The sequence below is a fragment of the Sebastes umbrosus genome, chromosome 11, assembly GCF_015220745.1.
Source record: "Sebastes umbrosus isolate fSebUmb1 chromosome 11, fSebUmb1.pri, whole genome shotgun sequence".
In the NCBI taxonomy this organism is placed as follows: domain Eukaryota; kingdom Metazoa; phylum Chordata; class Actinopteri; order Perciformes; family Sebastidae; genus Sebastes; species Sebastes umbrosus.
Window position 1 is genome coordinate 13,807,439 of NC_051279.1, and position 13,230 is coordinate 13,820,668.

Sequence of the window (13,230 nt, forward strand, 5' to 3'; positions counted from 1 at the left end):
TCTGGTATATAAGGAAAGGAGCGAAGTCTTGGAACTCGCTATCTGATCATTTGAAATCCGCTGCAAACTTTACCACTTTTAAGAGAGCAACCAAATCCTGGTTAATTCAGTGACAAACCTGTACTCATGTCTAGTTTTTCATGTAATGTTTTTAAATGTGTGCTTTATTGTATTTATTTATTTTTCCTGTACCCATTCCTGTTTTAATCTCTTATTTTCACAAAAAGCCCTTCTAGGCCACTATAAGCACTATGATGGCATCAGATAGCTGTTTTTAAATTGTCTATGTACATTGTATTGGCTCCTATTAAATAAACCATGAATGAATGAATTGAATGATGAACTGCTGTGGTCTTATCTTGTATTTTGTTTGTTTCTTTTTCTTTTCTTTTATTGCTCCAAAGTTTGAATTGAATTGAATGTCCCTGCTGTGTACACATCTGTCCACCAGGTGGAGGTGTTTTCTATTCACAGCTGTGTGAGTGTGTGGCTCCTCTGCTCTGCGCATGCGCAGAAAGTAACTCGACCCTCAAACCCGGATGTAACCAACGCCTAAACCTGTCCGAAGAAAAAACGGTGAGTAGAGTTATTAGAAAACAGTCTCAAATAACTATTTATGCTTAATTATACTGCGGGGCACGAGTAGGAGAGCTTCACCAACAACACAGAGCTTCTACCGAGAGTAAAAGAGTGTTAATTAGTCAACTAAATCGCTTAGTGTTAAAGTTTTCCGAGCCAAGCAGCTTAGTGTTGAACATCAATCTGGTTACTGAAGTTATCAGGTAACACCGCTGGTTTATAGTGATTATTACCTAGTGTTTGTTTATTATACATCAAGCTTTTACTAGTTTAGTAAGTAAACTAACTGAGGAAACAGTTTGACAGCTGACAGACACTTTTATCTCACTTTTAATAATCAATCTGAGCTACAATGAGTTAGACTAAAACCAGCCTCTCAGCTGTATATCTGTTTTATGTGTTGGTTTTAGTTTTATACATTTTAAAGGGGTTTTGCTTAAAGTTTCTACAGTTTCAGCCCTCAGGTTTATCCGATGAGCTGCTTATTTTAGCGGAAGTGTCTGCTGGTATCCGCTTGTAGATCACACTGGGGACTAATAGGCCCAGTAGGTTTCATCTGTGGTATGTTGTCTATGCGGAAGTGATTCACTGTCATCAATAAGCTGCTGCACGCACATGTAGTGACAAGCTCTGGTGGCTGTGAGAGGGGGTTTCTACTATCTGTCTTTACTTATTTACACACAAAAACACCACAAAGGGAAGTACTGAAATGAAGCAGGGGCTACCTCAAAACTGTATAAATGTGGTGGGTAATTGAGGAATTATACTTGCTTTGTACACTATATATAGTTTAGATTTTTTATTTTTCTTTACTGAAAATGACATATACCAGGGGTCTGCAACCACATGCAGCTCTTTAGCCCCTCTACAGTGGCTCCCTGTGGATCTTTAAAAATGGAAATGAACAGCTGTTATTTTGTTTTCATTTTTATTTATCATTGTTGTAGGTCTGTGGTATGACAGAGTATTAGGGCCACTTTGAGGAAAAAAAAAAATCTGAGATTTTGAGATAAAGTCATATTAAGAGGAAAAAAGTTGTAATATTATGAGAATAAAGTCATAATATTATAAAGTAGTCATTTTATGTGTTGTTTTATTTTTTTCGCGTGAAGTTATGACTAGTCTCGTAATATTAAGACTTTTTTCTAATAAAGTTATGACTTTATTCTCGTAATATTATGACTTTATTCTGAAAATCTCAGATGTTTTTTCCCTCAATGTGGCCCTAATACTCCGTAGTACATTTGCTCTTTGGCCCTCACTGCATCAGACTTATATACTATATACTTAGACTATAAACTGTGTTACCTTCATCACAATACTCAAATATTTTGTGGCTCCAGACAGATTTCTTCTTTTTTTTTTTGCCTAAAATGTCTCTTTTGATAGTAAAGGTTGCTGACCCCTGACCTAGAACAATATCAATCAAATTACAAGCCTGTATCAAACTGTATTGTTTTATTGTTTGATATTAGCTCTGTCTGTGTTTTAATATATAGCTAATGGCATAATTGGTTGGCTTGTCAGCACACCTGCATGTGATTAAAGTATTAATTAAGAGTCTCATTAAACTCTGACAGCCTTTTCAAGTGACAGATTAAAATCTTTTTTTAAACACTGACAGATGTCCTCCACATTCATATCACTGAGGGGCAGGCTAAATAACAGAAACACCTCTCTGTATTGGCCACGGGTCAGCAACCTTTACTATCAAAAGAGCCATTTTAGTAAAAATAAAAAAAAAAAAAATCTGTCTGTAGCTGCAAAACATTTGAGCATTGTGATGAAGGTAACAAGGTAAAAGTACTGAGTGCAAAAAATGCCCCTTGTGAGTGTACTACTACTGTGTGTTATATGATACTGATGCATAATCTTTTAAGAAGCAATTTAATGTTGTAGCTGGTCAAGGTTGATCTAATTTTAACTATTTCAAATACAGTGGGGGCAGTTCAAAATCTCAATCTGTTATAGCTTCAGGATAATTTTAGTGAAGTGAAAGTACTCATTAAGCAGCAGCACCGCCCCTCTCAGACTGGTATATTATATTATAGGGTTATTTTTACTGATGCATTGCTGTATAAGCAGCATTTACATGTTTTAGATAGTTAGGTTAGAGCTAATTTGAACTAGTAATTATAAAGTATCTATCAAATACATGTGGAGGAGTAAAAAATAAGTAAGTAGAAAAAAATCAATACTCAAGTAATGTACAAGTGCTTCAAAATTGTATTTACGTACAGTAGCTACTTGAATAAATGTAGTTTTTTTCCACCACTGCCCCATACAAAATGTTTAAAAAAGTTATATTTATAGTCGCTCTTTGTAAGCCTGTCACTCGTAACATTGTCTGGTCTGTTGATGTAAATGTGTGGTTGCTTCCTCCCTCAGCGTCTGGCTGTACTCGGTCTCTAACTGTCTGATGTACTGTGCTCTATTTACCGACACTCTTGTGTAATGTTTCCTACTTTCTCTTTATCTCTGTAGATGCAGACTATAAAATGTGTAGTGGTAGGGGACGGAGCCGTAGGAAAGACCTGCTTACTGATCTCCTACACAACCAACAAGTTCCCCTCAGAATATGTGCCTACGGTAAGAAGATTTAATAAACTCTGAGTCATGTTGAAAAGTACTGTATATCGTAAACACGTCTTTTAATATTGACAGTAATACAACACAATCGAACATGCTGCATTTTATTTTTGTCTAATTATTTGTCTTTTTTTGTGTGTGTGTTCTCAAAGGTTTTTGACAATTATGCAGTGACAGTGATGATTGGGGGGGAGCCCTATACACTCGGCTTATTTGACACAGCAGGTAACATGAATGTTTTTGAAAATCTCTTTTCCTATTTCTGTCACTTTAAAACAAGTAGAAAAACTTCCCTGTTGTGTCTTGTGATTGTCGCTCACAGGTCAGGAGGATTACGACAGGCTGCGTCCGCTCAGCTATCCACAGACAGATGTGTTCCTTGTATGTTTCTCCGTCGTCTCCCCCTCATCATTTGAAAACGTCAAAGAGAAGGTCAGTTTTTAAATCATTTTAGTTCACTGATTGGAGAAAAACATGACCTTCACTTTTGTTGTTAAATGTATATCAAGTGCTAGAATTTGTTTGACAGACATGTAGGGCTAGGATTATTTTTAACATTGATTAATTGCAGGGTTCAACGTTAATGTTTTGAAATCTACTGCCCCTATACAAATTGTTTTATTTATTAGCGGTTATCAAATAACAGCAAAAACTAAACGACATTTTCGTCGTTTTCTCATGAGTGCCCGATTGGTACTGTGCATGTGCCAATCTCTACAGAGATGAGAAAGAAGCAAGATGGCTCGCCCTTCCGCTACTTCCATCATCAACTCCGAAAAAAAACAATCTTTTTAATTCCGATTTACTAGTCGGAAGTAGCACTTTCATTCCTCCGGGTAAGCGGGCAAGCCTTAATGTTGCGCCCTGAATTGGCAGATTATTTTCTCAGTTAATAGATTAGTCATTGGGTATATAAAAATGCCCATCACAATTTCCTTGTTCCTTGTTCCCTAAGGTGACATCTTTAAATGTCTTGTTTTTGTCCGAATAACAGTCCAAAACCCAAAGATAATCAGTTTTAAAGAGTGGCAAATCCTTACATTTAAGAAACTGGAACAAGTTGAAGTTTGGCATTTATTTATTTATTTAAGATTAATCCATTATCAAAACAGTTTCAGATTTATTTTCTACTAATCATTTCAGCTCCACAGACGTGACAAGGACTGAGGATTGTGTTGAATTTTATGATACTAGAGCAGATACGATACCCTTGTCACAGTACTGATACTAAAAACATCATTATTATAATTACATTACATTTTATTTAATACAAAAACTCTTTTTCATTTAACAAACAAGCCATAGTTCTCAACTATTAAATGTTGTCTAAACATCTGTTAAAGAACATTTTTGCATAAATGAAATTGTCTGAAATTGGCAAAATGTTGATTTAAATCAGGAACTATCTGATCAAAGAATAAGTAAACAAGAATTTACTCAGAGCAACAAACACATTATGCTTGATACCAGAAAGTATGGAGGTATACAGTTCTAGACTGGAAAGGAAGAAAATGTGAATTTAAAGTTGAGCTGAAATGAAAAATGTCCTTTTAACCCTTATAGATCACATCCCCGGTCATATTGTGCACCTATTTAACAATATATGCAAAACAATTGTCAAAAAATCTATTCCTTCTTATTTTGATATCAAAATCCAACCATTATTTCCTGTAAAACAAAATATGACGTGTGCTTACGTAAGCAAGTAACAACCAATTTAACCCAATAATATCATGACATCCATCCATCATTCAATCTGCAACTTTTAGCGACAAAGGAGGTATGTGTGTGATATAGCTTCATATCGCACTACATTTTAATCCCGCCCACCTTTTAGTGGTCCAATCAAATGCGAAGGATTTGATTTAAATCCCTCTTGTAACTGTACACCACTCAAATATTCTGTCTCATTGGGACTTTAATCTTTGTATCTCTTTTTCCTCCCCTAGTGGGTTCCTGAGATTTCTCACCACTGCCCACGCACACCCTTCCTGTTAGTGGGCACACAGGTGGATCTGCGAGAAGACAGCAACACGATCGAGAAGCTGGCGAAGAACAAACAGCGTCCCCTATATCCTGAGAGCGGAGAGAAGCTGGCTCGTGAGCTTAAGGCCGTCAAATACGTGGAGTGCTCTGCTCTGACACAGGTACGGGGCATTGTTACATTTTCATCACATTGTTAAACTGAATGCAACGTGATCTTTGTTAAAGGGGAGCTACGCCCATTGATAAAACTCCTTTATGTTATTCCTATAGTCTAAGACAGTACAAAAAATATTAGCAAACATGAACAACTCTCTCCCAAATCCAAAAACTAGAGTGCTAAAACTCAAACTTGTGATGTCATAGGGTATAAAGTGTGGAACTGCTCCATAGACAATGAATAGGGAGAGATGTTGTAGATGACACTGAGAGCAACCAGAGAAATGTTCTGAGTAAATGGGAACATTTTCTGTTTCACAACTGAGAACACTACAACAGAATAAAGCTCATTTGGGTATAAAGCAATAACCAAACAAAATCAGTCTCCCATTCATTGTCTATGGAGCAGCTCCAGACTCTATACTCTATGACATCACAAGTTTGAGACTTACTTCTCTGGTATATTATATACAAATATTGATTGAACTTTACTAGTCCATGGAAATAACATATTGGATTTTTTCTTTAAATCGGGCAATAATAACAGACCGTATTAAATTTTTCACTCTCTGTCTTGCTCTCCTTTCAACCAGCGAGGGCTTAAGAATGTGTTTGACGAGGCCATCCTGGCGGCCCTGGAGCCTCCCGAGACCAAAACCAAGAGAAAGTGCGTCCTGCTATAGATGAACAACGACGGCGAGAGATGTTAACGGTGTAAGAAATAGGTGTGGTGAATCAAAACATCAGAAAGATCAATGGCCATTATGAAAAAAAGGACCAAACAAAAGGGGAAGGGAGGTACAATGCCATTGAGACTTATTCTAAAACACGTGTACACTGATTGTGCCTTCAAAATAAACTTTGAAAGAGGCTGAGGGAGCAAAACTTCAGCATGCAGTAAATGCAGCAAGTGTCACCTATCTCCTTTTCTGAAAGCTTTTATAAATTGCAGTGTTCTCTCTCCAAATATTCAGGTGGGGCGGGCCCCCCCCTGCCTGTCACTGTCGCTCCTTTTTTTCTTTTTAAAGAAAGATTCTTTTATATAGTTGCCTTTGACCTCCTCTGCGCTTTACTTACCGTGGCCTATTGGGGCTTTTAAACCCAGTGCACTGGGGAAATATAAATGGGGAAACACTTTTAACATTAAGTTTTTTTAGAGAGCTTTGGTTAATACATTTAAAGGGGCAACTTAATGTTAAGTGGTACTCTATTTGCTTTCTTTTGGATTGCACAATGAAAGCATGAGAGATTTATCGTCACTCCAAACAAAGATAGATTTCTCTAAAGGTCCAAATCTCCGAGACTTCTGCAGGCCAAGTGCATTTTCATCATTTTCCCCTCTTCAGTTGAATTATGAATTTCTATTTTATTCTTCTTTTATGTATATTGTATTAATTCTGTGACTCTGTTTTGGGAAATTTTTAGCAGTTGTTCATTTTGAAACTTGAGTTTTTATTTTATCAAGATCTTTTTTTTTGTATTATTGCTAGACTACCAACTTTGAGCGATTGATAATATAACAAATTAAGTTGTAATGTTTTGAATAGATCTTAATCTCGATGGAGATTGAGATGATAACATTTGCTAGTTAATTTCTGGGTGTTTGTAATCACAGGATATTTTTAATAAAACGGTTTAATGACATGCGAAGTAGCCATTGTTTTGTATGATTGAGGGAGAATGCTGCATTCACAACAGACCATAAGAGAGATAACTCCAGTTAACCACAGTAAAGAGTTTTTCTTATGTTTACATTTGGTGTTTCTCACTAAAACACAGTGAGCCTCATGCAAGAACATCATCTTAAATTTCTTACTCAGATTTGCTGAATGATGGATCCCCCTTGATCGTAAATTGGAGGCGTGTGGCCGATTGTTTATTATTATTATTATAGGTAACTCCCCCTAAACACTATATAAAGGCAGTGTGCCGTGTGCAAATACTGTGGCACATGCCCAAGAATTGGAGAAATGCCATCAAAAAAGGCTGTAAGAAGAAGAACAACTTCAGTATTAGCGAAACTTAGGAACGGTTAAATAAACTTAAACACCGTAAACGTGATTTTCCAGAGCGTCAGTACTGGCGTAACGGGAAAATCAAAAAGCATTTAAGAGCAAGAATGCATGCAATATCATCCAAGTGTATTTATAGTCTTAATTGGGATCAATGGACCAATAAAATTAATAAATTTAATAATACAATCATTAAAATTACCCCAAAACTTCTATCTAAATGTGATTATATGATACTAATGCTTTCTTTATGTTCCTCAAACTGAAAACATATATTTCCTTTCGTTGGACAAACAATATAGTTGACTGTGAAAACAAGAAGTTTTTCTTATCTTGGTAAGAGCGCTCTCGACCACTCGCAAAATTTTCTCTTACCTAAGAGAAGAGCAAAAATAAGAAAACATAGTACATGGGTACTAACAAAATAAGAACAAATCTTGATTAGGAACAAAAATAAGAAGAAACTTGTTTGCATGTCGCTTCCTGCACGAGGCCCGATGTGTGTATCCTTGAGGCCTAACAAATATGTTAAATGCTTTTACTTCTTCTTAAAGCAAGGCCAATCTTTGAATATTTTGAAACCTGCATAGGGTCCATGAATGTCTCCAGACTACAACCGTGCATATTTGCTCACGTGCAGCCTGGAAAAGCATCTTCCAGCCTTAAAACAGAGACACGCTCATCAAAACATTACCCCAGAGTGCCTCTAGAGGTCAAAAAACTCCACAGCATACCTTCAACTTTGCAGCTAACCTGTGTGCCTTAATCAGGAATTTCAAGTGTGACAATATCTTATAGGGCTGGGCGATATGGCCAAAATCTTCTATCATGATATAGATCATTTCATATCCCGATAACAATATACAGTATATCACAATATGGCATTTTTTCTGGCAGTTCCATAAATAAATATAGTCTATATGAAGTAACCACATGGTAAATCCTATTTCTGTAAACTCCCATGGGAATTAAATACTTTATTAAATACTGTCATTTAATTAAGAACTTTAGTGCAAACTAAACATAACAGTTTCAAGTGAAATTATGAAGAAAAAAATAAATATTTCCATATATACACATTTGTTAATCGCATTGACCTGAGTGGTAATGTAAAGTGTGATGTAAAAAAAAAAACGGCAATCTTCAAATGATATTCCCTCAAAATAGTTCACAGATTTTCTGAGAAATTTAAGTTATTATGTGCTTGTTATTATAAATTTAGACGATGTATTTGTGTATCATTATATCTCGATATATGATTTCGTCACGATATGATTCAATGGAAAGACGATAAATGATCATATTGAATTATCCGCCAGCCCTAATATCTTAGACATGTCTGCTCAATAAGAAACTCAAGAAACATGTTGTGGTATTTTGGATGAATCTACTGTATTTATTAGATTTTTTGAACAGCCCTAAAAGCACTGCTTGTGAGAAAGAGTTTCACATGAAGGCGAGGGGCAAAACACAAGACAGACACACTGATGTAAGTAGAAGTTATTTTCGCTATTTAAAATATTGCTGCTGAAGTGAAGCAAAGAGATATACAAATAAATAAACCAGAATAGAGAAGAAGACATAAATACAGTAAATGTTCAAAGACCTGCTAGTCTATGATGCAAATAGTTTGCATAAAATAAGAATAGTGCTGCAATGTTTCCCTGTTAGTTGTGGTTAAGTTCAGCTTTAAAAGCTTTGTCAGTTCAGTGTGAGATTAACTGTTGAGTGTTTGTTCATGTACGTTTGTGTGCATGGATGCATGTGTGAGCCTGCCCACCTGTCCGTCTCTGAAGGTTTTTGTTTGTACCCTTACTTACTGTTGATGCTTTGTCATTGTTGTTTGCTTTGTACTTTGCAGCTTTTACAACAGAATCCTCAAACTTAACTCTGCTAAGCACTGCTTCAGTCAAAAATGAGTTAAATTAAGACCAGAATTTAAGACAATTTGGTGCTAAACGTGTGAAACAGGTGTCTAAGTTGTCCTTATCCCGTCTTTTTGTTTGTGAGTGTCCGTCTAGTGGTTTGTTCGGATATCTCTGCTCGGTCGGTTTGGTCTTGTTTGGGCAGTCTTAGACTCTGCAGGTGTGAATGGTGACCGTGTTCTTGCACTGCTGGCAGCGGACTGAGCAGCACCAGGAGAACTTGCAGGAGCAGCGCTGCACCACCTCGGCCCGGCCCGCTCTGTACCCCGGCCCGCAGCACACCAGCTCACAGCCGTCTGGCGCCAGCCGAGAAGTTCCTGGGTGTGTTTTAGAACAGAGCAGCATTAGTTTTCTGTACTTGTTTTGATTGATAAATTGGATTGTTTCCCTGTGAGATGATCTTACCGTTACATTTCCTACCAGCAGTGCCAGGGATACCGTTGTCAGGGTCGAGATGGCAGAAATCTGGAGAGGGCGCAACGTATAAAAGGTCTCTGGCAGCAGGGGGTTTGACCTGCGGGTCACGGGGAAGCAGGGCTGTCCTGGATCCGATACGAGTCAGGCGAACCTAAGAGGAGGAGGAGGATGTTGAGAGAGCTACAGACTTTGATACTGATAAATTATCTCCTTTAATTTCTTTGTGACAGCTTCATGTGTTCACCAACTACTCTGATACCTCTGTGGCTCCATTAAAGCGTTCCTTGAGCACAACGCCGACACGCCTGAATGGAGGCATAACCTTCCAGCAGGTCCTCAACTCGCAGGAGCCGGAGACGCCGTGACATTTACACTCCACCTGCATGTTGTGAAGGATGGCCTGAGGATGAGAGAATTGTGAATATAAGCAAAGCAGATTGAATCTCACACATGACAAAAACACAGAAATTCAACTGAAATGTGGTCAGAGAGATGCGACCGCCGACCTTTCGACCAGCCTCGTTGTTATGGAGGTTCATGAGTGGGCGCCCCGCTGACAGACCCTTGGCTCGTTCTGGTTCATCAACAAATGTTTGGGAGAAAGCGACGCCATAGGACAGGTTGTCACTGCAGCCTGACCACTGGAAACCTGTGGTTGGACAGAGAGAGACCCGTGAAACAACTGCACATTTTTAATTTAAAGCTGAAAAGATGTCTGTTAAAAGGTGAATCCACACTGGCTCACAGCGCTGTGACAGCTGATTGGAAAATACCTGCTGTCACCGTCTGGGATGCAGATATCAGTGCTCCGTACTTGACAGTTTTAACCCACAGAAAACAGTGTAGCAGCAGTTTTTTGATATGTGTGTGACTCAGTGTGTTACATTTTCATGCAGCGGGATCCAAGCTCACCCTCGGGGCTGACCCCCCTGACCTTCCTGTCACAGCCACACCTCTCCAGCTCCCCGCGGGTGCAGGCTCGGGTCACAGCCACCGCCACGGCTGCTGAGGACAAAGCGTGCACAAAGGCCGCCTCACGAGTCCCTGAAATCAAAACAGAGCTCATGATGAAGCAGAAATTCCTCATGCGAGAGTTGTTCAATGTATGGATTTATTGGAAATGCATTTTCAATATGATGATACCTTGATTCATGACTCTGCCAAATACATTGATCCCACGTGGGGTGGTGGAACAGTTCCAGCGGCGATTCCTGAACTGGTGCTGGCACTGACGGTGACATGCATATAGCAGTGAGATAAGGGGCTGTAATGATTGCATTATATGACAGGTCAACCTTGAGACTTCATGCCCTCTGACCATACCTCTTCTATGACCATCTCGGCTGCCTTGCGTACGGACTCCATGACCTCCCCTCGCGCCCTGCACACCCCCACCTGCCCTGGGGTCAGCCCCCTCAGCCGCGCACATGGGGCAGCACCGGACACGGGCCTGGAGCGAGGCAGCCTCGCCAGGGAGCTGGGACACAAAAGTGGGGAAGTGACTCAGAGCAGGTTTTGGAAAGGGCAAAAAGAAGAGGATGCATAATGAAGAAAAAGGGGAGGGAGTGAAAGAGGAAGAGCGCATGAAGAAGAGGGTGCAAAAAGGATGAAGAGGTAACGACCGGGCAGAGTTTTTAGAGAGGATTGAAACAAGGGGAAGAGAAGACAGAGAAGACACAGTGAAGACAGAGAGAAAGAAAAGAGAAAAGGTCACCAGGAGTGAGACAAAGAAAGAGAGGGGAGCGACTGAAAGAGATTTAGAGACATGTCACCATCTTTTAAAAGTTATAGCATGACAAACAAACTCCCTCTTTCTCTTCCTCCCTCGCACGCTAGACTTACAGCCAGTTGGTTGCCATGGTGGGGTGGGTTGCCCATAGCAACAGGAGGAGGAGTGGTGCCGTGAGATTGACAGTGGAGACAGTTGGCATCAGACTGTCTGTCTGTCTGTCCGTCTCCGTGCGTCAGGCTGGGTCTTTGGACAGCACGCTGCCCGTCTCCACAGTCAAAGTGATCGTCGAAAGTGTCTGTCTGTCTGTTTGTCTGTCTGTCTGTCTATTGTGGTGTTGGTTTATGTTTCTGGCCCAGAGTCTGGGGATGATCCCCGCATATCTGTTGAAATGACAAGTTAACAGGTCAGAGACAAAATAGAATAGTTGAGCATCCTTTTTTACAGAAGAAACAATCACTTCATGAGTAATATTTAACCTTGTTGAGCGTGCCGCTGCAGGTTTACGACTGCACACACAGTTGCAAAAGTAACAGTGGTTCTTACCAGTTCATAGTCCTGTGATATCCAGTTATCCTTCTTTTTTGATAGTTGATCAAATTGAAATTTAATCCCAATTTCAATCAATAAAGTTGTGCATCAGTTTCTTCACTTGTGCTGTCAGTGACAGCAAAAGCATGCTCACAGGAATGTTTTACAAACTGCAAGCAAAACTCAAAAAATAAGTCCACATGTCCAATTTAATTGAACATATCAGTATAACCCCCAACTAAAAAGCAAAAACTTAAAATCCAGAAGTGCTAGTAAAATTAAAGTTTTACAAAAATATTGTGTCAGCAAATACTCCCCAGAAAACAAATGTGTCCATTCCAGGTTGAAGCAGCAAGAATGAGTGAGAGCGGTGAGATGGGAGTGATGGGTTATAAAGGAGGTAGAGAATGAGGGTGGGAGAGAGAGGACAGGCGTGATCCAGGGTGTGGAGTGATGCCGAGGGAGGGGAGGAGGAGGAGGAGGCTTTGGGAAGGATAATAGTTGTACTACGTAAGTATTAAGAGTGTAAGTATGCTTTCTTCTGTGTTGTGTTTGGCATGAGACCTAAAATGTGAGCCTGCATTGGAGATAATGACCTTTGAATGATTATCACAACTACATGCATGTATTGTTTCTTCTTATCCATGCATGTTAATGTGTGTGCTGAGAAACATTTAATGAGAAGCCTTTTGTTTCCTTTATAGAAATACTCAGCAGGAATATTGATCCATCAGACGTACCGCAAGAAATCCTCCCATCAGAAACCATGACACAGCATTTCTGTCTCCACTTATGTGTACATGCATGTGAAAAAGTGTCTTACCTAATGTTTAATTTTCCCAAACTTTGTTGCTCATTTTACGAGTCCCCCCCCCACCTCCCCTTCCTCTATGTCCCCCGCTTTTGCCCTCTCGTTCTCCCTCTCTCCCACTCCCTATATTGTCTTAGAAGAAGGGGTGACATTTAGACAAGGGGAAGAAAACACACTGCCGACAAATATTGGAACTGAGGCAAATAAATCACGAGATAGGAGGGAAAGGAGGGCATAAGGAGAGAGCGGATGGGTGTTACACTGGGGTTAGGAAAAAGCAGTAAAGAATAAAACAAAGCAGGTTTGTGACACATAATTTTAGAAAAAATTACATTGTGTGTGGATTTATTTAATAGTTAAAAGGAGAACCTGAAATGCTCTAAATAATGTTTTATTCATTTATGCACTGGGAAACACACAACATAATATTCAAGGCCATAGCATAATTATTTATTGCAATACGGTTGCACTAAGATTATTCAACAAGTGCACTTT

General features: G+C 39.2%; 2 protein-coding genes across 3 annotated transcripts; one reads left to right on the plus strand and one right to left on the minus strand.

Moving 5' to 3' along the window:
* Nucleotides 1-455: 455 nt before the first annotated feature.
* On the plus strand, nucleotides 456-6,956 carry cdc42l (cell division cycle 42, like). Of its 2 annotated transcripts, none has more exons than XM_037784539.1 (6): nucleotides 456-576; nucleotides 3,064-3,168; nucleotides 3,321-3,393; nucleotides 3,491-3,600; nucleotides 5,118-5,315; nucleotides 5,904-6,956. In XM_037784539.1, exons 2-6 carry the CDS (start codon nucleotides 3,064-3,066, stop codon nucleotides 5,991-5,993), a joined length of 576 nt encoding a protein of 191 aa, XP_037640467.1. In that variant the 5' UTR covers nucleotides 456-576; the 3' UTR covers nucleotides 5,994-6,956. The 2 variants fall into 2 exon arrangements, with proteins under 2 accessions (XP_037640467.1, XP_037640466.1); XM_037784538.1 differs by lacking the exon at nucleotides 456-576 and adding an exon at nucleotides 1,274-1,324.
* A 1,851-nt stretch (nucleotides 6,957-8,807) lies between these two features.
* On the minus strand, nucleotides 8,808-12,243 carry wnt4b (wingless-type MMTV integration site family, member 4b). The gene is made up of 9 exons (XM_037784540.1): nucleotides 11,940-12,243; nucleotides 11,507-11,776; nucleotides 10,988-11,141; nucleotides 10,808-10,892; nucleotides 10,577-10,708; nucleotides 10,171-10,313; nucleotides 9,924-10,064; nucleotides 9,653-9,815; nucleotides 8,808-9,564 (listed from the first exon to the last, which is right to left on the minus strand). The coding sequence occupies exons 2-9, from the start codon at nucleotides 11,593-11,595 to the stop codon at nucleotides 9,395-9,397; spliced, it is 1,077 nt and encodes a 358-aa protein (XP_037640468.1). The 5' UTR covers nucleotides 11,596-11,776; nucleotides 11,940-12,243; the 3' UTR covers nucleotides 8,808-9,394.
* Nucleotides 12,244-13,230: the final 987 nt, after the last annotated feature.